The 25,583-nt window shown below is 32.9% G+C and overlaps 1 protein-coding gene across 2 annotated transcripts in view; it reads right to left on the minus strand.

The window, feature by feature from the left end:
* The window catches only part of LOC130443601 (protein roadkill), a 76,979-nt gene that overhangs the window by 7,924 nt on the left and 43,472 nt on the right, over positions 1-25,583 (minus strand). For both annotated transcript variants that reach the window (XM_056778368.1, XM_056778359.1), the window contains one exon: positions 4,783-4,933. In XM_056778368.1, coding sequence (XP_056634346.1) covers positions 4,783-4,860 — 78 coding nt within the window. In that variant the 5' untranslated portion in view covers positions 4,861-4,933. The remainder of the gene's footprint in view (positions 1-4,782; positions 4,934-25,583) is intronic.

Genomic DNA, 25,583 nt, shown 5'->3' on the forward strand with positions numbered 1-25,583 from the left:
AAATTTTAGTAGGCACGTCACTGAATATAGGGTCGCTCTTTGTCTGTTTCTAGGCGTGCGTGGCCTTATTTTCGAGGATCCCTTTCTTCTCTGTTCCCAACCCAGCCAAGTTCGAAGGTTCCACCAATCGTCAGACCACACCGTTTCGAATGATGTTATTCGAAGTTTCTGTCCGAAACGAAACCGACAGCAACGTTAAAAATGAACATATAAAATAGTTTAAAACTTTCATTAATTGGATATATATATATATATATATATATATATATATATATATATATATATATATATATATATATATATATATATATATATATAATGTTTCGTTTAAAAGTATATAATATTGACTTTCAGTTTTTATCAAAATATGATTTTTCCTTAGTTTTTATATCTCAAAAATATGTAGCAACCATCTATCGAATTATTCGTAAAATTTATAAAATAGAAATACAAATTTTACTTAAATTATTTAAATATTTTCTAAAAATTCTCATTTTCGTGTACGTATGTTTTTTTTTGATATTTCGTGGTTCCTTAATGCAGTTTTATATTTTTTATCGTATTGATGACCTCTTAGTCTATTGTCTAAATACTGTAATGTCTGTCCTATATAAACATCGTCACAATCATTACAAGGTACTCGATTCATAATATTACTTCTTTTATTTTTGCGTGTATTAGTGAAATATTTGAATAATGTATTTTTGATTTATACTAATATTTTTTTTCCTTGTACATATATTTAATGATAAAGAATCAAAAATGCGTGAAGCGGAATCAAATACACAAAAAAAATAATGACAAAGAAGAACTGGATAATGGAAAAATAAAATTTATAGTTATAAGTTTTGATGCCACTTAGAATAAATTTGAAGTTACATATTGTTGAGATATAAGAATTAATTTTTCCTGTTAAAACAGATTTCTATTTTGATTTCCGTGATGTAGTTGATCTACTGATTAATATAAATACGTAAAATGTCAGTACTAAATGATATTTTGATAAAGACTGAAAGTAGTCGATATAGAAAACACCACGGAGATTCCTAGAGGAGGGTAAGACTTAATATCCGCATCGTATATTATTTAATGTAAATTTGTTCATAACTACAGGACGCCAATGTATATATATATATATATATATATATATATATATATATATATATATATATATATATATACACAACGACCTACATTTTAATGGATAATCGTCGTGGTCGTACCGCGAGTGGTTTCGTTTTCAATTTCAACCCACTTTCGTCTACTCAACAGAATCGCAGACGTAATAAACCGAAATGAAAAAAGAAAAATTGGTTTAATAGGAAAAAAAAATTGCGTCGTCCTCGTTTATTTAATTTTCACGTTTGCACCACGCCACATTAAATGTGATCAAATTCCGATAACATCAATTTAGATTCATATACATACAATTATAAATTTAGTTGCAATTGAATATTATTGAAAAATTAGTTGAGGTTAAAAATGCAGCTTAAATTTCAGAAACAAATGTATATATACACGATAACACAGATCAAGGTTACATTTCACAATTACCAGAATACGCATCACCCAATATTTTTCAATTGCCTCGAATTATGTAAAAAAGACACAATTTTATAAGCGCAATTCCAATCAAGTTGACTGGCTTACACCATTTTTTTTTACACGGTTCAAACAATACTTATTATAATGTTAATACGTCCATGGTCCCAGAATTACCTGGCTTGACCTAGAGATGGCGGTAGTTGCTTGAAAAATACCACGGTATTCCAGACATTTACCAATGCTGCGCCAAAGTTGCACAGTTTTACGTCGAGCCTTGGCTCGTATTCGGACCCGTTGTTTCCTCTTTTATGGGTAGTTTGTCGCAATTTTCAAGCTTTTTGCCTATTCGATCAGAAAATCCTTTAGGACCCGTAGCCTGTCCATAAAGATATTTGAATAGATCAATTGCAAAGGTCTTATCGGGGATCTAAAGTCTCTGCGGCTCCTCTATGTTTTATTTTAAAATTAAATACGACATTTCGTTTTGAAGTTACACTCTACTGTATTATGGTCTTGTATACAGGGTGTCTCACGACGAGTTAAAACTATCTGTATATGACAAAATGCTTATAGTAAAATCAACTAAAATACTTTGTTATTTTAAATGGAACACCCTGTTTATTAATACATTCTTGAAATCTACGTAAAATTTTAGTATACTTTTGTCTAAAAACTCTTTTCGAAAAATGAATACTTGAGTTATTAATTTTTTTTATAAAAAATTTGACCGTTGCACAGACCCTTATAAATTATTTTTTTACGAGAATACCCTTAAAGATATGAAAATGGTTTCTGTGCCGTTCCTTTTAGCAAGGTCAGACGTATTTGAATCTATATTGAGAAGTTTTTCATTTTGTACAGGGTGTGCATAAAAAGTGTTCAAAAATTAACTTCATAAATATCAAATTTCTTCATTTTTTTTAAATAGAACCACCCGGTTTTTTCTATTTTAATGCATTCAGGGGTAAAAGATAAGGCCAATTCATGTATACTTTCCTATACCTAAACCTTACCGTTATCATGGTGTGGTTTAAATTTTATTTTGACCTGTTGATATAAGCACTAAGAAATAAAAAAGTATTTTTCTTTATATTGTCAAGGTCTGTAGGAAAAGTCAAATCTAATCCTATTCCAACTTTTAGTCGTTTTCGAGATATTTGAGGTTTTAAATTATTATTAATATATTTTTAACAAGTTTTAAATTCTTAGTTCTCAATTTAATAACGAATAAATAAAATTTAGACCACACCTGCATCTCTAAAAAATTTACATAAAACATTTAATATCTGGTTAACGGTAAGGTTTAGGTATAGGAAAGTATACATGAATTTGCCTTATTTTTAACCCGTGAATGCATTAAAATAGAAAAAACTGGGTGGTTCAATTTAAAAAAATAGAGAAATTTGATATTTATAAACATAAACTTTGAGTACTTTTTATACACACCCTGTATAAAATTAAAAATTTTTTAACATAGATTCAAATACGTCTGACCTTGCTTAAAGCAACCGAACAGAAACCATTTTCATATCTTTAAGGGTATCCCCGTAAAAAAATAATTTATAAGGGTCTACAATGGTCAAATTTTTTACAAAAAAAATTAATAATTCAAAAAGTATTCATTTTTCGAAAAAAGTTTTTGAGAAAAGTATGATAAATTTGACGTAGATTCCAAAATGTATTAATATACAGGGTGTTCCATTTAAAATAACAAAGTATTTTAGTTAAAAAAATCTTATCCGAAAACCCAAACGTATAATTCATGATTCTGCCATAAATATGGATAGTTTTAAGTCGTCGTGGGACACCCTGTATAGATGAATAGATTATGTTACTCAAATTTTTGTCTCTTATGATTAACCAGACGCCCTTTAATTTTATGAAAATTTTGTAGTAAAACATATCGGGAACGGTTAATCTGAATGAATTAATAAACACTCGTGCCCAAAAATAAACAACAAACACATCGACCTTGTTTCACATCGATTTTATCGAAAACCGAAAAAAAATCCATTTTATTTAGGTAACCGAGAAAACAACGAGTTGTACGTTCGCGCGCTAAAAACACAGTTTCTTATTATCTTTGTAAGTACATCCTCGATTTGAGTTATAGAATTAAACTACACGCCGTTCGCTTTCGTTACTCATATACAGAGTAACTTAAAAGTAGGCCGAAGGCCGTTTAATGTTTGAACAGTCACCGAAAAGCACATAAACGAAAAATTAAATTGAAAACTTACGTAAAACAAAAAATGTCCTTTTGTAATATCTATAGTAATTAAACAGTTGTTCAAAACTTGAGGATACTCATTAATTTTAAAAGCTAGAATAACAAATTCTAATAGTATTTCTTAAAAGGCTATGTACAGGGTGTCGATACGACGATTAAAGGCTATTTCTCTGCGAACCTTCAACTTAGAAATACCAAATTTGGTACACGTATCAATTAGGTGTGACCTAACCTTAAAATTTCACAGGAATTCACTTATCTGTAGATGAAGCGTGCAAGAATATTAGATGAAATTTCCCGATCGCGTGGTTCCTCATACACAAACATTTTCCAATGTTGAAAGACGAGCTCGACAAACAGGAAAGTTCTATAGTATTAATCGAGAACGTCCTGTTGAAATGAGCGTGCGAGATGAAGCACATTAGCATTAGAACTTTATCTAAACAGATATATAACTTAAACTTACTGTATATAAGATATAACAACAAAACGTAGAATTAAACATTCGTGCCGAATCTCTAGGAGCAGCGTACCTCGCTTCACTGATCCGGGAAGGAGTGAACTTCTCTTCGTTCCAAAACGTCTCGCCTTGGTTCGTGTTAAGTAAGGAATAGAAAGGGGTGTAATGTAGAAGATGGAGGGATTTTACATGTTGTTTTCTTCTAAAACGTGTACCAGGTATATCGGAGAGGATCAAGTTAATTGCGTGCTGTTAGGATATCAAGAAGAAGAATGTTATAAATGGAAGGTAACTTGGAATTTCCGGCGTCGAAAAATTATTGTTTTATTGAGTAAATTGTTCGGGGAAAGGGTCGAGGGATTAAACATCATACATCTAAGTGGCAACCCTCGTAATACCTAATAATAACATGCGAATCTATGTAAATATACAAATAAATCGGCTTAACTTTTTGTTTATTGTTCATTTTGCACACGTTGTTGTATATTTCGCGAATTCGTGCATATTTGAAGCATAAAAATCCGAATCTTATTTATCGAGTACTCACCTGTGTGTAACACCAATTTTCTGCTACCGGTGTGTTGACCTCCTGAGGCGGTGGGCTCGGGACTCGGCTAACGGCCATAGTACTTGTCGGGTGTAGATTGGAGGTTACCCGGGCCGTCTGCCCGGCCGAGCAGTCACTCACCCCCGGCAGTCTGTAAAAATAAAAATGATACTAAAAAATCAGAAAATACGAACCATTTTTTTTATTTAATAGTTAGTGTATTTTAGATAAGGACTCCATCGATTTTTAATTTATTTGTAGTAATTACAGAATGAATTTTGCCATGTTTTCTACGAGGGTTTTCTGACAAGTTTCCGAGTTAATAACGAAACAAGAAATTTTTATTTTTAAACAAAGTCTCCTTTTAAGTCTGTATATTTACTGGAACGATGCCCCAACCTTTTCAACCCTTACATGTAACAATTGCTCTCTTAGTCCTCGTCAGATGAAAATTTCTCTTCTACACGTAAAATTTTAAGGTTAGGAAACGGGTAAAAGTAAGCCGGGAGTTAGATCCGGTGAATACGGTGGATAGTTAACGAATTTGGAATTGCAATTAGTGATCACTGCGTTGTTCTTAGAAAAAAGCCATTTCTTTTTCTTCAAATGAGGTCTTTCTAATTTTTTTACTGAACTTTATGTATATGAATGCATAACAAAAATTTTAATATAATTAAAGATCCTATTTGTATTAAAAAATACGTTGCCCTCCTTTTAAAAACAAATCAAAGGTTCCATTTTATTTTCTTTTCACCCTGTATATAAAAGATATAATAATTGAAATTTAATCGAATACGGAGGTACTGCATAATATATGGTGGTTTTTATTTAAAGAATCAGTTATTTGGTTTGGAATGGAATTATTCGATACTGTATTTTTTTTGATATCTCTTAAAATAACCTATACGAGGATATATTGAAAAATTCTTAGTTTAATATAGAACCAAACAAAATTTCAAAATATTTTATTACTCAACATATTCTCCTCGTAATTTATTACAGCGAACCTGCAACGTCTCTAGACCTTTCGATAAAAATGATTTTTCTTGCTCTTCAAACCAGACCTCCACAGAATTTATTACCTCCTCGTTGGAAGAAAATTTACGAACTTTTAAGCCTTTTTTCAGTTGAGGAAGAGATTATAGTTGAACGGAGCCAAATCTGGTGAATAAGGGGGCTGTTCTACTAATTCAAACCCCAAATTGCATGGCAACATGAGATTTGTGTGCAGGGGCGTTGTCCTGCAAAAACAGAACACCTTTGGATAGCTTTCCGCGTCTTTTCTCTTCAATTTTGTCCAGTAGTAATGTCAAATAGTAATCTCCAGTTATCGTTCTACCCTTATCCAAAAAATCAATCATGATTACCCATGGCAATCCCAAAAAAATGAAGCAAGAAGTTTTCCAGTGAATTTTTGGACACACGAAACTTCTTAGGTCTTGGAAAACCAAAGTGGCGCCATTCCATCGATTGTTGCTTTATTTCTGGATCGTAGAAATGTACCCAAGTCTCATCCATAGTAACAATTCGGTTTAAGAAGTCTACATCGTTTTCAAATCGAGCACAAATCGAACGCGATCGATGCTTCTACCCTTGCATGTTTTTGATCAACATTCAAACATTTAAGGATCCATTTTGCAGCAATTTTTCTCATGTCCAAATTGACGTGGATGCGTTCGTTTCAAATATTCAGTGCTTCAGATATCCGTTTTAGCCCAATTCGACGGTCTGATAAAATCATGTCATGAACTGCATCGATTTTTACACATAAACTGGCCTTCCCGATCGGTCATCATCTTCAATGGAAAATTTAGGTCTTTTGAAGCTTGCAGTCCAATTTTTCACGGTCGCATACGAAGGACATTGATCACCAAGGGTACTAAGCATATCTTCGTAAATCTGCTTACCTATTAACCCTTTTAAATACAGGTGGTATACATTTTTTTTCTTTTAATTCATTGCGTAACTCTGCTCCACTTTTTTGACGTCAAACTTTACACTGACACTTCTAATGAGTTATTGTTCGTTGCTATGGTAACGCAATATTTTGTTTATGCATGGAACTGGTCAAGGCTAACTAGATATCAATACATCCTCGTATTATATCGAAATTTGTTCTAAGATTGGTACACCGTGTACACCATAAATATAATATATAACTAAAATTTGAATGAAAATATTGAAGTGAAAAATTTAAAAGTGTAAGTAGACAGAAATTGACATAAGACGAAAGTTCAAGGCGGAAAGGTTTAACGATTTTACGGGAAAGTTTCCAAGAACTAAGTTTTTCCTTTTAAGAAAGTTTCAGCTCGATTTACAATTTAATTACTTTGGTACATAAAACCAGATTTCTTAATAATCATTATTTTGTAATAAAATTGAGGAAATGATTTAATTTTATGACAAAAGAACGCATACATACATTCTCTCCGAATTGTCATTTCTTACATTTTTTAGGAATTCTGACCAATGAATTCAATTTCAGAAAAAAGAAAATGTAGTAAAAATTTCAAATTGAAATAATAATTATTCACTTATTTATTATTTTGGATAAATTTCATTTATTTCTACTACATTATAGTGTCAATTTGTTGTGGCGCCTTCTAAGAGTAAATATTTGATTTGTTCCACATTTTCAAGTATGTAACTTTCTCTCAGTGTGATTTCTTGGAGTAAACTGGAATAAAAGTTATGAATAATGAATCTTGTTAAGAATTTCTTTCTAAATTCATTCTTTTGAAGGTTACATGATTTTTGTCAGATACTTTCATTCAATTAATCTAGTTAAACGAAATGTAGTTATTAACTAAAGAAACCGTTGATGTATTTTTATACATATTTATTTCTCGTGATTGCTGATTTTTCATGTTCCTTAATAGAGCAGAAAATCTGGCATTTCGTTGAAAACGCGTTTAGATAACAAACTTATCGTCTTCAGAGGCTGAAGATAACAGTATATCTTCAGTATCTGAAGACGGTAACTTCTCAAAGACTTTTGGACAGCAATAAAGCCACTGGCCTCGATGGGATACCACCAATCGTAGTGAAGGAACGCGCAGCTGAACTAACAAGTCCGATATGCATCATATAAAAGAGATCTCTTCTCTGTAGATTGGAAACTTGATCGGGTGCAACCCATATCAAAATAAAAGGAAACAGACGGTTCCTAACAACTACCGTCCGTTTCCATTAGTCCCAGTCATTGTAATGATCATGGATAGAGTCGTTAACCAGCAAATCTTGAGTCTACTAACATCATCAGCGACCATCAATACGGTTTTTCTATACATAGATCAACCGGTGATCTCCTGGTGTATGGACAGAAGCTACAGAGAAATATGGGCAATCGCACTGGACATATCGAAAGCTTTGACAGAATTTAGCATGCCAGCCTTCAAAATAAACTAAGATCGTACGATTTATCATGGTCACTCTTCGACTGGCTTAGTAGCTTCCTCAAAGATAGTTACATCCAGGACGTTATCGGTGGACACACCTCAGAAAGGTTTGAGTTCTAACATTGGTGTTCCCCAGGATTACATTTTGTTACCTACTCTCTTACAGCGACTTATTCGACAAAACTGCAAAATCGATCTACGAGGATGTATTCATATCTAGTTAGCCCGGACCAGTTCCATGTATAAACAAAATACTGCGTTACCATAGCAACGAACAATAACTTATTAGAAGTGTGAGTGTAAAGTTTGACGTCAAAAAAGTAAACCAGAGTTACGCAATAAATTAAAAGAAAAAAAATGTTTGCTGTATTTAAAAGGGTTAATAGGTAAGCAGATTTACGAAGATATGCTTAGTACCCTTGGTGATCAATGTCCTTCGTATGCGACCGTGAAAAATTGGACTGCAAGCTTCAAAAGACCTAAATTTTCCATTGAAGATGATGACCGATCGGGAAGGCCAGTTTATGTGTAAAAATCGATGCAGTTCATGACATGATTTTATCAGACCGTCGAATTGGGCTGAAACGTATATCTGAAGCACTGAATATTTCATACGAACGCGTTCATCATATAGTTCACGTCAATTTGGACATGAGAAAAATTGCTGCAAAATGGATCCCCAAATATTTCAATGTTGACCAAAAGCGTGCAAGGGTCGACACATCGCGTTCGATCTGTGCTCGATGTAGACGTCTTAAACTGAATTGTTACTATGGATGAAACTTGGGTACATTTATACGATCCAGAAACAATGCAACAATCGATGGAATAGCGGTCTCCAAGACCTAAGAAGTTTCGTGTCCAAAAATCTGCAGGAAAAGTTCTTGTTTTTTGGGATTGCCATAGAGTAATCATGATTGATTTTTTGGATAAGGGTAGAACAATAACTGGAGATTACTATTCCACATTACAACGGGAAAAAATTAAAGAGAAAAGACGCGGAAAGCTATCCAAAGGTGTTTTGTTTTTGCAGGACAAACGCCCCTGCACACAAATCTCATGTTGCCATGCAAAAAATTCGTGACTTAGGGTTTGAGTTACTAGAATACCTCTCTTTGGTTTCGTCCGAACATCATCTCTTTCTTCAACTAAAAAAAGTTTAAAAGGTCGTAAATTTTCTTCCAACGAGGAGGTAATAAAAGCTGTTGAGGTCTGGTTTGCAGAGTAAAAAGAAACATTTATTTCGAAAGGTTGCAGGTTCGCTGTAATAAATATATCCAATCAAGAGGAGAATATGTTGACATTTTGACATTGAAATTTTGTTTGGTTCTATAGCAGGCTAAGAATTTTTCAATATATCATCCTATAGCTTCAGATACTCAGATGACCACCATCAATACCGATATGGAAAATCTGATTGCGTTTAATGCAGAAAAGACCCAGACTGTTGTTGGTATTGCGGCTCAGGATTTGGTCCTGACTTGACCATCACCAAACTTGTGGGAGCACGGACTTGATCTTAGAACCATCCCAGATCTGAATTCATCAGAGCTCTGAATATGAAGACATATTTTTGTAACATGCTCCCAAGTAAGATCGTGTTGAAAGTATACAAGTTCGTGAAAGAATCATTGATTGAAAGAAATAGTTTATTATTATGATACTTTGGACCACCGTAGTTGAAACTAATTAAAAATGATTAAATTTTAGATTAGATTTTGAAAAATAAAACAAATAGAGGTCAAGGAATTTCTCTTAAAGTAATATTATGAATAATTCCCTGAAGTATAAAATTATCATAACATTGTATAAATGTATAAATGAAATAATTGCAGATGTCCCAGATATTTATCTTGGCGAAGGCACGTTACGCGAAACGGTAACAATAGGCAAGCTATTAGTCATATTAGACATATTTAAATGTGAAACCAGTCTATGTATATACATATTATAATTATTATAATGAAGTAACTGGTAGTATGTCGTTCAGTCGAGATATTATAGTTTTCGATTTGCTTTACTGTTCGATTCACGAGAATTAAGGCCAAATGCCACTTTTTCATTTTCGTAATCTCGATAGACGGAGACCTGGCAACAGTTCAACCTACGTGATCTTTTAGTAAAAGCAAAATTACTTCATCGTCTACTTCCCAAATAGTGGGATGGCGAAATAGGAAAGTAGATTGTACTTGAATACGAAATTAAAAATCGTTTCATTCAAAAAAAAAGGACCAAAATATTACATTCAAACACGTTTTAATAATTTAGTTAAAAATGTTTCAATTGCAACCACTTTCAAGGATTTTATATATCAGAATCTCGCACCAATTTGTATAAAAAAAAGGGCGCAAAAAGAGTTCTTACAAGGAATATATCGTTGGCTAAACGGCGAAAGTTCGTAGGTCCATTTGTTGAAATTTTATAGGAGGAAGTCTACTAAAGAGATTTTTTCCTTTATATATGTATTATTTATATCAATCTTGCTAGCTTTTGAAAGATTTCGCAGTTTAAAGGAATAATTTATTTAGAAAATTTTCACATCAAAAACCCATAAATGGTAAAAATTGACTTGCGAGGTTTTGCAATTTATAATATTTGACAATATGAAAATAATAATCAAAAATTTTGCTTTCAAGAGAAATGCGGACTAAAATTCGCAATATAATTTCGCAATTTAATAAAAATGCAAATAATTGAAAGAAAACGGGGACAAGGGGGATGTTGTTATCTATTACAAAACATACAAAAATTTCATTGCGCAAAACTGTGTCAATGATACAAAATCGCTATAGATATAGTGGAAACCGTGTTTAAACTGTGTATGTTATCCAAACAAATCGTATTTTTTGTCTCTCATCCAAGGAGATTTAAAAAATTTGTATTTTTTACAACCGAACACTTTCTGCTAGTAGAAAAAATTAAAAATGCCAAACAATACAAAGTAGGTTGTCGTCATTACAACCGATATGTAAAATTAGCATAAAATTTTATTTATTAGCAGTCCGGAACTGAAAGATGTGTAGTCAGTATGAATTTTATTGAAATTGGAACGGTGAGGAAATCTCCTTGAATCATATCAAAAGTCTACGTATTAACAGCTTTTTATTTATAGTCCGGTCAAATTAGACCAAAAAAATAAAAGTGAGGCTACATAAATTCCTGACAATCAATAAAATTGTTTAATATACAATTGAAAGTAAAATTTGAATAATCCCAATCATTTCCGAGTGTGGAAAAAAATTTTTCGCGATTATCAGCAAAACGGTAAGTTTTTTCATGAAAATACCTTAGACGAAAATTGTAAATCATAAAATTTTCTACAAAAAACGTATCAATACTTTTTATTCTACGAGCCACCGTTTCTGAGATATAATGTTTCAGATTTACTGTCGTATTTAATGGCTATAATGATTGTACGAGAAATATCAAAACCGCATATCAACATCGTCGACCTTTAGCAACATCTTCGTCAATTGATAATTTATTTGATGAACTTATGACAGTTCCAAACAAGTCAACACAAAAGTCTCGATGAAACTATTTTTACAACTTTTTGAATCATTATATCTCAGAAACAGTGGCTTGTAGGAAAAAAAGTATTGATATATTTTTTATAGATAATTTTATGATCTACAATTTTCGTCTGAGGTATTTTTATTATAAAACTCACCGTTCTGCTGAAAATTGCGAAAAACTATTTCTTTCGACCTTTAACCTTGAATAAAATTTTTTCCAAACACGGAAATGATGGGGAACATTCAAATTTTATTCGAATGTCTAAATCAACCGGATTATTATAATTTTCTATTAAAATTAGGTCACACCTGCCAATCGTCCAATTATGTGTACATTTAGTAAATTTCCCAAATAATAAATTATTGCAAATGAAACTCAAAACAATTAATTCATTGGGTTCCTTGCACGTATAACTTGTACTATTTGAAAATTACATAAACAACAAAAAAAAATTTTTTTTCAACATAATCTCCTTTTAGTTCCATACACTTTTCAATAAGTTCTATACTTTTTTTATAAAAAGATTCGTCAAGTTCCTCAAAATAGCCATTTGTTCAAATCTGGGTACAGAAAATAATCAGAGGGTGCTGAATCTGGCGAATAGAATGTATGATATAGTAATTCAATCTTTAATTTATTAATTTTGGCCATTGCAATAACGGCGCGTTGTCTGGATGAAACAACACTTTCTTTTTAGCCATTTTTGTTCGATTTCTTCACCCAAAAGTTGAAATAAAACTCGCGATTGATAGTTTTTCCTTTTTCAAATTAGTCGATGAAAATTATCCCACGCCATGATCTTGTCTGCAGTTGGAACGATCTATGAAGTCCATTTTAACAGTTCGTTTATTTAATAATCATACAAAAAGGAAACCTTAATATTCTAAGTAGGTATAGACCATGGTTTCAACCCAATTATCCTCATAAATCAAACTAGAACAAAAAAATTAAACCGTCACCATTCCAGTAGCGACTAATCGTGTTACCTGAAAACACGTTCAGTTACGGTTTAATTTATATTAGCAAATCTACTTTTGCATTATTTACTGATAGTATTTTCTATTGATCATTAATCACCCGATTGTTCATTATATTCATGAAAGATTATCAGTCTTGTTCTCGTTTTATAAACACCAGATATCATTTACTTGTAACAACCTCTGCCCGCGTCACGGTCCAGTAATTTTTCGTAAATTAACTCACCTACGTTACAATTTATATCTTTCTACTTAGAATGACCCCGATAGTTGATACAAGATCGTGAGAGTTTTGAATTTAATACAAACGATTACTTCCTAATAATCGTTACTTGAGCAACTTTACGAAATAGTTTTCTCACTCAATAAAATCGAATCTTTCAAATAAAATTATATCACTCCGATCTGCTGGAATGGGATTTGATTTCGTCTATAATAGATAATTATCAAAAATTTATTAAAAAGGAGAAAATACAAATATTAGAACGGTAATTTTAAAATCAATTGGGTTCTTGTTTGAGTGTAGCAGACCAATTGTTTTATAATTGTCGTCCACGTTTGTTTGACTGCAAAAACCGATCGATTAGATTTTCTAAAAGAGAAAACAAAAATCTTACTTTCTTACATATGTAGAAAAAACACCGCAACGTGCAGATACATCCCGGTTGATTCTTTCCATTGTATCCAACATAAAATGACCAGTCTCTCAATTTATTTTCCACTTAACATCGAAAGATACAATAAGGAAAGGACTCACAGGTTTAAGAAATCAAAACGACAAACAAAAAAATTTGCTTTGGTACCTTTCGATCCTGTTCATACAAAAATATTGGGGGGGAAATTTTCAACAAAGTAGTTTATAAATCCGGCTATACGTTGGAACAATTGTTGGGTAATCCTAAGAATAAAATACCAGATTGGTACATATGTGACAAGAAGTATATTGGACAGACTAAGAAGTCCGTTAATTTGCGGTTTAAAGAGCACATTGTTTATCCAAACATTCCGAAACATCGATTATTGCCGATTACGTTTCCATAATCACGAAATTAATATACATAATGTAAAATTGTAGAAAAATCTATACAATGATACTGTTGGCAAGCACGGACCCCCCCCCCCTAAATCCTGATTAATTAAATTGGTTTTTTGTTTCTTATAAAAGGGCGTAAGTAGGAATATGTAAAAGTACGAATTATACGATTATATATGATTCAAAATCGATGACGAATTGAGGTTTAAATTCGTCATTACGCTGTAATTAACTTATTTTTGTGTTTAAAAGGCTTAAAATGCCATGTCTTTGGGAGAGGACTCGTCCTAATACTAATGACCGTCCCCCTTTGTCAAGGCCCTGGATCCGCCCTTGATTTTTGGAATTATTTGAAAACATTGAGATTCTTTAATTGAGGAACAGTTAAAATAGGTACAAAGGGCCTATTCCTTGCAGCCCACTCTATAGTCTAGTAGTTGAAGAATAAATTGTTTTCCGCCGAAGAGGTTTTCCCGATGGAATCATTTTTCACCGGAGGAAGTAGTATAAAATGGGTAGGTAAAGTTAATAGGTTTTAATTTACTTTCAATTTCTGAAGACGATATCGAAACGTACGTCAGACAGTGTAAATTAGAGAGTACTACAAAAACTGCAATGCTATTCTTGTTATTATTGGGTTTCCGCAGTATAAGTAGAAAATTTAATTTGAAATTTGACAGCATAAGTGTCGTTATTTAATAACCACACCTCGTATACAAATTAAATTCACTTTCTCGCATTAGATTATAAAGAGAAATCAATATAGAGTCAACCTTTTAAGAACTAAAGAGAAATACGAGCAACTTACGGTATACTATTTTGTACGTAAGGCAAAAATATCGTCCGCGATGAGATCGAAGGGAAACCTCCTACACTCTCTTGAAAACAATCTCTCCACTCTCTAACTTAACCTCGTAGTCGAGAGAAACTAGGAAGTGACTACACCGAATAAAAATCCTATCAGTTTGTATCAAGTAGAAATATTTTGTCACGAAACATCATTTTGCTTTTATTATAATATTTTCATCTAAATGTTTGTCATGCCAAAAAAATTGAAAAGTTTGTGGTGTTAGTATCGTGATTTTTAAAAACTAATTCGATGTCGAATTGTGCTTGTTTCAAGCCACGAAAATTTCATATTGATTCGACGAATTATTCATAAATGAAACTGCTTAATGGAATTTATAATCATGGTGCAAACCTAACCTCAACTCTATGTACTTTCGATTTAAAACTTTAGTTATAGAAGATCTACGAATTTGCATCGATTTTTAAAAAAATTGATTATTACTGCACACAAATCACGGGTTTTTGGCTACTATCCAGATACAAAATAACAGTAATCATAGTCTAAATCAACACGATCAAAAAAAAAACGTTTTCCTTTAATATGAAACTGTTGTTTTCATCGCAAATAGTGCAGCACTATTTAAAAATCAGTAACTTCGTGAATTTCTCAAAAGAGTTGGATGAAATACTTGCATTCGAACGACAGCAAAATAAAGGCCACCATACACTGTTCGGTTAAGATTGTCGTAGTGTATGGGGGCCTTAAGAAAGAGAAACCGATGTTCTTAATGAGTTATCTTGGAATATCCCCTAAAGAATGTTCCTTGATCTAGAGTCAATAAGTTCAATAATATGTGTTCAGTATTTTGGGAAGAAGTTTCCTAAATAATTCTTTTTTTAGGGGAGTGCTTTTATTGAATCCCTATGGAATCTGGAGGAAAGTGAATGATGGCGATGTGCCGTAAAAAGCAGAAACATCAGAATGCTGAGTAAACTTAGGAAATGAAGAAAATATGTTAATAGGAAGACCAGATGGAACAAACTAGGTAGCTTTCGAATGAAATGAAGAGGAAAGTTTGAAGACCAGCATGATAAAAAAAAACAGAAGAAAAGACGAAAAAGCAGGCAGTAAAAATAAAAATCGATAGTTAATGCGTATCGCGTAAGAATTGTCGGGATAGAATACAAAATTTGCAAAAAATGTTTTCGCAAAACTTTGGGTTAAACAAACAAATTTCTAGAACGATGTAGTTTCAAAATAAACTTAAACTATACCGGAATTTACCGTGATTTTCGAAGAAAGTAGCTTTCAAAAAATAAGTACACATATTAAAAAAGTTTTTCGTTTTGAAGGTTTCACTTTATCAAAATCAGTAGACATGACATAATTTTATACTTTCACGGTCCCCTCGTTTTTTGGATGTAGAAAATCGAAAAATCGTCCGATTTCGACGAATTTTTTTTTATTTTCGTGTTTACGGCAGATTTATGAAAAAAAAATATGGGAAATATCTCACCTGGAGATTTCATATAGTTTTATGACTTTAAATGTGATCATAAACGGACTTATAACTTTTTTACAAACCATCAAACGCAGCTAATATATTTTTTTGCTAATCTATACAAAAAAAACGAACATTTTGGAAAAAAAAACATTGACAAATGTTTGTTTTTTCATTTTTTATCTTTAACAGTCAACCTTTGTAAAATATCATTTTTTTATCGTGAGTTAACTTTTAATATGATACACTCGATTACAAGAAGTGATTTTAAGAATGTTTTTTAAAAAAGGTATGAACGCTTATATGTGAGAAAAGGTCAATTTTAAGAAAAATTCTTATAATTTTTATTGCAAAAATATGACAAATCCACATTTTTGTATAATTTGTTCGTTTTTTTGTGTAGGTTATGAAAAAAAAATATATAACCACTTCATTTGTTTATTTGGAAAAAAGTTATCAAAAATTATACTTGAATGAGTGCATTTTCATGAACATTTAAAGCCCTAAAACTAATACAAATCTTCATTTTTTTATTCCCATAATTTTTTTCGTAAATCCGCCGTAAAAACGAAGCTTTTAAACAAAAATTCCTCGAAACCGGATGTTTTTTCGAATTTCTAGAGCCTATTTATCTACAGTCTGATCATATTGCTATTAGCCGTACAGAGTTTGAGGCAATTTTCCATACTATGAATATCGGGATTGAAAGACTATGCAAAGATACTTGTGCAAAATGTGACATACTAAAAATGATAGCATAGAATGAAAAAACAAACCTTTGGCGTTTGACATATTTTCATAGGACCAATGGATTTCATCCTATTATTTTTTTTTTATTTCAAAATTATCGATCCTGGTCTATATATACAAACAAGGGTACTATCTACTGAATTTCGAATCAAAATGAGTTTTGATGGTGTATTTTTTATCTTTTACGACATGCCTCAAGGTGCCAAATTTGTACTAAAATAGTATTTAGATTGAATGAAAGATTAACAGAGTCTCCATTTTCGAAATATAACTCAAATAATTATCCTCGAATAAACTGTTGGTGGTAACGTTTTTTCACAAAAATAATCTTTACATAATAAACACGCGAATACGGGGATTAAAATGCGATTTGATAGCTATACCGAAAAATAAAAAAAAAAACTAAAAATATGAAAACTTTCTCGTTGTTTCACTGGTCTAACAGCTCTCTCGAAATTGTGCAACTAAAAGAAAGTACCCGTAAAATTGTAAATGTTATTGTGACTCTATTTAAAACAATCAACAATCGATGTAGAACACCGTAGAACTCGGATTAAAATAAGTGACAAAGAGCATTTTCTTTTCTTAACTGGGCCGTTACAATTTGTGTTATTATTATTATTATTATCCTTATCTATTATTGGTATCAGCCACCCACTACTTCTCGTTTCTTTGTCATTCACATGACCGCTATACCGAATGTAAAGGTGATATCAGACGGTTTACTTTTCGGTTCATTCGGATGAATGATCACTAAAGTGAATGTTCTCTTGTTTTTTTTTTCATTCTACGCTCACGAGACACACAAAATGACAAAAAATTAAAACTTCATTCGCTCATTTCCTCGAATAAATCGTCAAACGAACTCGAGTGAACGTTCTCTTCGTATTCATACGTTTCGTTTTTAGTTCATTCGAAGTGCGAGTGATTGATGCCGAATGCCGAAATCCAACATCGCTGGATTCGTTCACTAATAAATTCATTTATCACTCTTGATTCGTTTAATGCCTAGACGTTTCATTCTTAATGAAAGAAATGAATAAAAAGTGAATCACCTTTAAAGTGATATCATAAAAATGAAACGTATGAACATGAAGAGTTCGTTTGACGACATATTTGAGAAAATGAGCGAATAAAGTTCATTTTTTTTGTCATTTTGTGTGTCTCGTGAGCGTGGAATGAAAAAAACAAGAGAACATTCACTTGATTGATCATTCATCCGAATAAACCGAAAAGTGTACCGTCTGATATCACCTTAAGAAAACTAAACAAAACTAAAAACTAGGTTTCATTTTACTTTGTTTTTGTGTTGACCATACTTTTATTTATTTTTTGTACCGATCCCCTAGATCTGAACTATTTCTTTTTCTACGACTGTTTATTTTCCCATATTCATTTTTTTACTATACATTATATCGACTGACACAAATATCTTAGCCAAGTCGGCTGGCTTCACATGTAGCCTATTTAAATTGTATATGAAATGTAGTTCACGAACTAATAAATGATCTGAATCTCATGACTCGATAATTATGATTCGATCCGTAATGTTAATGTAAGCGAAAAAGTGAAAAAAAAAATAGCACAGGAAAAGTAGAAGCGAAAAAACAAAACGATAAAGTATTGGATCATAGAAATCACGCTTCAACCTCATACTTTAGTATTTGTTTCTCATCTATTTATTTTTATTTCGAAGAGAAAATGCTGGAATAAGACCTAAAAGAACGACACTAAATTGAATAATAACGTAGAACCAGAGTCGGATTAAGCTAGGGGCCTGGTGGGGGTTTATGTCCCCGGGCCCCAGGTCCAATAGGAAAACATTCTCTATTTTTTGATGTGTTAATACCACAAATCTAACGTATTGATATTATTTTTTCAATTTTTTCGGATTTTCGAATTTCTCAAGTCGTTATTTTAGCCCCGGGCTTTATAAATCTCAATCCGGTCCTGCCTATTTCGAGAAAACTTAGTTTTTCAGATAGGTTAAAGAAATCAAAGCATCGCTGGGTCGAGCGATCCACTATTATTGTATTCCAGGGGAGTCATACGAAAATCAAATTAATTTTCACAATCCTGTATATAGACGTGTCATTTTGGTAAACAAACATGCTCGAACGGTTTAGCTTACTTATGATAGTCTCCATGTGAACATTTGAAACTAAAACTGTACTTTATTGCATTTAATACGTTACATAACCCTCCTTTTATCAGAGAATGGATTCCGTAGGAGGGAAATTTCGCCAACATTTGTTTTTCCCTAAAGTTGGAAACCATTTTCTTTTCATCTCTCTCTCTCTCTCTCTCTTTCAACCCCCAGTTTGTTGGTCGGTTGTAAGGACGACGAGGGCATATAAACGTCGTAACGCGCCAGAATTTCAGCTGGAAACGAGCTAGAAATTTATCAGCAGAAAACGGGCAAAAGCGAGGGAAGAGGCCGATCGATGTTTCTACTTTTAGGAGAAAATTTCGTAAATGTTAAATATCAGCTCAAAAAGTCATCCGTAGTGAGAAAATTAAGATCGGCTTGTTTTAAATCACGATTCAAAACAAATTTCAGACTCAAATTCGATCGAAGCAAATATCTGCAATGGGTTTGATTTTTTTATGCACGGCAAAGCTAAGCAATGACTAATAGGTGTGAATAATTATGATATGAATGTGATATGACAAAATTGAATGTAGTTCAATTCATTCATATCAAATTTATGATTATTTAAAATACTCATCAAAAATTTGTGATTAATAATTGAATTCCGTATATATTTTAGTAAACAATATTATATTAGGAATTTATCATTAACGATTATGGGTATTGTTGACGTCCTGTAAACGCATGCACTTTTCATACCTGTTAGAGACACGTCGACACGACAATTCTAGTTTTTTTAATCATATTACAATACTTATAATTAGAGATGTGTCGATACCAAAATTTTTCGATTCTCGATACCGATGTCTAAAAAATCGATTCTCGATACCGATACATAAAAAAATCGATTCTCGATACCGATACCATCGATGTTTGAACAACCTACAAACCAATTTTAAAATATCTATACAGGGATAAATGAGGCAATTTCGTAAATAAAAAACAAACAATGGTTTGATAAAGATTTTTTAATAATTATTTAGATTAGGTTCGCACCCCTCCAATTTCGTTAAAATTTTGGTATGTTATATCGAAAATTATGCTGAAAAATTTGATATAAATATGTAGGGCGCGGAAATCATCCATTCACATTGTTTTTCAAGTTTGAAGCTCCAGAAAAAGAAAAATAATTTAGCTTCGCATGTCTTTATTACTTAATGACATCATGTGTCATAAAATTTGCGGAGAATTTAGTCTAGTTTGTTTACATAAAACTATCATTAGTAAATCTATCAATAATTGTTTTTTTTTTATAATGAAAAAGATAAAATTCTATGAATTTTTGTTTATTGATTGATATTCTATGAATATTCTTAGTTAAAATTAGTGGTTAGGTTAGGTTAGGTTAGACATACGAAGCAAAACTATGATGTATAAATTATTTTTCTTTTTCTTGAACTCCAAAGTTGAAAAACAACGTGAAGGGATGATTTCTGCGCCCTACATGTATATATCAAATTTTTCAGCTTAATTTTCTCTATAACATACTAAAATTTTAACGGAATTGGAGAGGTGTAACCTAATCTAGATAATTATCCATTTTTTTATTTTGAAATTAAGTTGGACAAATCCTTAACAGAGGGAAACATCAAGTTGTTTGGTTTTTTGGTTATTGTATCAAAAATCAAAGTTATTTTAAAAGCAGGATTTTTCTACACTCTACACCTAATATATCAAAGACGATATGGCACTACATTTTGATAACAATATAAATTGGATTAAAAAGTTATTTGTACGCTAAAGACTGAAAGTGCTACTTTGTGTACACAACATTTTTTACACGACGCATAAGATCCAAAACTTTTCCAATAACACTGAAGTTTAAGTTTTTGATTTTTTCGCAGTGTACTCTTTGTTTTGTTTTATCAGGAAATTGATGAGTTTTGGATATTTGTTGATGTGAACATCTTGTTGCGAAAGTACTTTTAATCATCCAAAATGTAGACCATAAAGTAGAACTATTCCAGATTTTAGATTTTTCTGAAAAATAAGCGAGCTCTACGTTTTCCTTTGGATTTTTCGCCTTTTTCTGGTGACACCACTTCATAAAGAGCTAGTACTCTTTTTCGTACCTTGCACGAGAGTTACCCGGTAACGAATTAAGAACGGCCACATTGCTCTTAATCGCTGATGTTTTCTTTTTCATTATTATTCAATAATTTAAACAAAAGTTCGAATAAAACAAAAAATTTGAGAAACTTAAAAATTTAACGTTATGCAAAATCATCGAAGTGAAACTGTTAACTCTCAACATTGAAGTTGTCTACTCCAGAGCGTCCCGAAAGTGTTTTGCAGTACGGAACTGTCACTTTCACTACATGGAACACTCGAAACGCAACTTTCGGTGTGTAAATGAATACAGAACGAAAAACTAACAGATGGCGTCGTCTAAAAAATAATTTTTCCGTCCATTTACTAGTATCTGTATCGAATTTTTGCGATCGAGTCTCGATATCGATACCAATGTCCAAGAATCGGTGATATCGAGAATCCATTCATCGGTACTTATATACAATTTTCTCTTAATTCCACACACTTAGTTAAGCATTAAAACGTGTCAGCTAATCAGCAACTTAGCGAGTTCCCTATTTTTAATTAATCATTAAAGATACGACTACAAAAAAAAAACGATTTTCGGTCTCTTTGGAGTATATACAAAGGTTATCTGAATAAATTTCGACCTCAACCTGATGTCTGAAAGAAGTGAGATTTAATCATAAGTGAGTGGACAGTTAGGAGGTTTCATGGTTACACTTTGAGAAGAAGAACGCAACCTGTATGCATGATAATGTTCGGATAGTTGGAAAGTATCTTAACGAGGTTCAAATCACGCAATTTGTTTGGCTTACACGCAATTCGAACCCAAATCCCATTAAATCTGATGAAATGAGTTAAGGAGACGTTTACGTAGACATGTGCCGGGCCCCAAAAGATCTATTACTCATGTCTCGACGAGGGAATAGTTCATAGTTCGTAGGTGTGGGTAGTCGAGAAGCCTTTGAGCACATAGGTCTTCAGAGAGACCCGTCGTGCCCTACTTGACGTTTACCAAAGGCCGATGTCCTTTGAAAAGCCGACTTGAACCCTTAAATATCACAGGATGTGGGGTTTAAGCCGTACCCGTGTGAGTTCAGAGCACTCACATATAACGTGGTCTGCAGTTTCGTCCTCGTCCTCCATACACCAACAGCACTCCGGATCATCCGCGATGCCCGTGGTGTGATGGTGACGTCTTAGATAGCAGTGTCCGGCTACTAGTCTGATTTCGCGCTTATTTAGCCGGAGCAGTTGTTTGGTAAAAGACGAGCGGGATCCATCTATATAAGTCTTCGTTTGTCTCATGCCAGGCGTCTCCATCCATTTCTGTCGAGCCCGCCTAGCGATAAGGTTGTTGAGACACGCGATGACAGCCCTTTTGGCAACACCAAGGATGGTTTCTGGGTTCATTGGTGACTGAACCCAGTCTGCTTCGTCGCCGAGTGAATATTCGCTACTAAAAGCGTTAAAATTTCTTTTGTCTTTTTAATCAAGCAAACTACGTTTTCTCAAATAAACCCCAAATTACGTGGTGACCTTAACTTTATATTCGGCAGTATATCTATCAATGTTACAAACTCATTGTTCTTTTTTTGTCACATAATTTTATTCTAAAATATATATATAAGAAAGATAAAAGGCAAATTGTCAGGAAATAACATTGTATTGAATAATCCTAGGTCGTTTTGGATATCGTAAATTATTCTACTTGACGTTCTAGCAGTTGACCTTTTAGTTTGCAATTAGAAGTCGTCCTTACGGACGGTACCTTATTTTGGCTGCTAATGCAAATTCAACAAACTGGTTTTTTTTATATAGTTTATACGTTAGTACAAGTATATTTATGTAAAGTTATAATTCGGCAACCTGGCGATTCAATATTCTGTTGATATCAAAATTACGAAAGCGAATACAGGGTGTAGAGTAAAGTACATGTTTCCGCGCGTGCCAAACCTCTAGAAGCAGCGTAGCTCGACTAGACACGAGTTAAGTGTTGCATCGTTGTCGCGTCGAGGTAGAGATAAAAGTCAACTGTCGAATCCGAAGCGTTTGGCTTGTGTAAGGAAATAGGTGTGAAAGGACGTAAATAAAACAGAACGAAAAGAAAAATTTTAATTAAAAAGTTTTTCGTTTGTATACAAATTTTTATGACGAATTGTATCTTTAGATTATATTATAATATGAGCATTATATTGCAATCATGAAGTTTATTTAATGATAGTAAATTTCTATGATTGTCTCTAAATGACATTTTAAAGAACTTTTACTAAAAAATTATTAAACTAAAATTTTCCTTTTGACTTGAAATGTGGTTAGTAACAAAATACCGAAAAAACTTTTATGACTAGCTTTTACCCGCGGCCTCGCTCGCATCGAATCCCTTAAATAAGTATCAGAAATCATTATAATAGAAAAGAACGAACTCTGTAGCTATATTAGAACCTGAGATACAGATCTTTGAATGTAGAAAAATTGCCAAAAACTTACAAAAAACCATAACTCCACATTGAATGTCCGCGCCTAGCTCCTCTCTAACTCAACCGATTTAAGTGTTCAAAAACTCAAACGAAAGAAGGTGTTTCAGCGAGTGTTCTTAAACCAAAACGAAGTCTCTATCTTGAATAGAACCTGAGAGATAGATCTTTGAATGTAGAAAAATTGCCAAAAACCTACAAAAATCCATAGGTCCACATTGAATGTCCGCGCCTAGCTCCTCTCCAACTCAACCGATTTAAGTGTTCAAAAACTCAAAAGAAAGAGGATGTTTCAGCGAGTGTTCTTAATCCAAAACGAACTCTGTAGCTATATTAGAACCTGAGATACAGATCTTTGAATGTAGAAACATTGCCAAAAACCTACAAAAAACCATAACTCCACATTGAATGTCCGCGCCTAGCTCCTCTCCAACTCAACCGATTTAAGTGTTCAAAAACTCAAAAGAAAGAAGGTATTTCAGCGAGTGTTCTTAAACCAAAACGAAGTCTGTAGCTATATTAGAACCTGAGATATACGTCTTTGAATGTAGAAACATTGCCAAAAACCTAAAAAAATCCTTAACTCCACATTGAATGTCCGCGCCTAGCTCCTCTCCAACTCAACCGATTTAAGTGTTCAAAAACTCAAAAGAAAGAAGGTGTTTCAGCGAGTGTTCTTAAACCAAAACGATTTCTGTAGCTATATTAGAACCTGAGATATAGATCTTTGAATGTAGAAACATTGCCAAAAACCTACAAAAATCCATAACTACACATTGAATGTCCGCGCCTAGCTCCTCTCCAACTCAACCGATTTAAGTGTTCAAAAACTCAAAAGAAAGAAGGTGTTTCAGCGAGTGTTCTTAATCCAAAACGAACTCTGTAGCTATATTAGAACCTGAGATATACGTCTTTGAATGTAGAAACATTGCCAAAAACCTAAAAAAATCCTTAACTCCACATTGAATGTCCGCGCCTAGCTCCTCTCCAACTCAACCGATTTAAGTGTTCAAAACTCAAAAGAAAGAAGGTATTTCAGCGAGTGTTCTTAAACCAAAACGAAGTCTCTATCTTGAATAGAACCTGAGAGATAGATCTTTGAATGTAGAAAAATTGCCAAAAACCTACAAAAATCCATAGGTCCACATTGAATGTCCGCGCCTAGCTCCTCTCCAACTCAACCGATTTAAGTGTTCAAAAACTCAAAAGAAAGAGGATGTTTCAGCGAGTGTTCTTAATCCAAAACGAACTCTGTAGCTATATTAGAACCTGAGATACAGATCTTTGAATGTAGAAACATTGCCAAAAACCTACAAAAAACCATAACTCCACATTGAATGTCCGCGCCTAGCTCCTCTCCAACTCAACCGATTTAAGTGTTCAAAAACTCAAAAGAAAGAAGGTATTTCAGCGAGTGTTCTTAAACCAAAACGAAGTCTGTAGCTATATTAGAACCTGAGATATACGTCTTTGAATGTAGAAACATTGCCAAAAACCTAAAAAAATCCTTAACTCCACATTGAATGTCCGCGCCTAGCTCCTCTCCAACTCAACCGATTTAAGTGTTCAAAAACTCAAAAGAAAGAAGGTGTTTCAGCGAGTGTTCTTAAACCAAAACGATTTCTGTAGCTATATTAGAACCTGAGATATAGATCTTTGAATGTAGAAACATTGCCAAAAACCTACAAAAATCCATAACTACACATTGAATGTCCGCGCCTAGCTCCTCTCCAACTCAACCGATTTAAGTGTTCAAAAACTCAAAAGAAAGAAGGTGTTTCAGCGAGTGTTCTTAATCCAAAACGAACTCTGTAGCTATATTAGAACCTGAGATATACGTCTTTGAATGTAGAAACATTGCCAAAAACCTAAAAAAATCCTTAACTCCACATTGAATGTCCGCGCCTAGCTCCTCTCCAACTCAACCGATTTAAGTGTTCAAAACTCAAAAGAAAGAAGGTATTTCAGCGAGTGTTCTTAAACCAAAACGAAGTCTCTATCTTGAATAGAACCTGAGAGATAGATCTTTGAATGTAGAAAAATTGCCAAAAACCTACAAAAATCAATAACTCCACATTGAATGTCCGCGCCTATCTCCTCTCCAACTCAACCGATTTAAGTGTTCAAAAACTCAAAAGAAAGAAGGTGTTTCAGCGAGTGTTCTTAATCCAAA

The sequence above is a fragment of the Diorhabda sublineata genome, chromosome 1 (assembly GCF_026230105.1).
Source record: "Diorhabda sublineata isolate icDioSubl1.1 chromosome 1, icDioSubl1.1, whole genome shotgun sequence".
NCBI classification, from domain to species: domain Eukaryota; kingdom Metazoa; phylum Arthropoda; class Insecta; order Coleoptera; family Chrysomelidae; genus Diorhabda; species Diorhabda sublineata.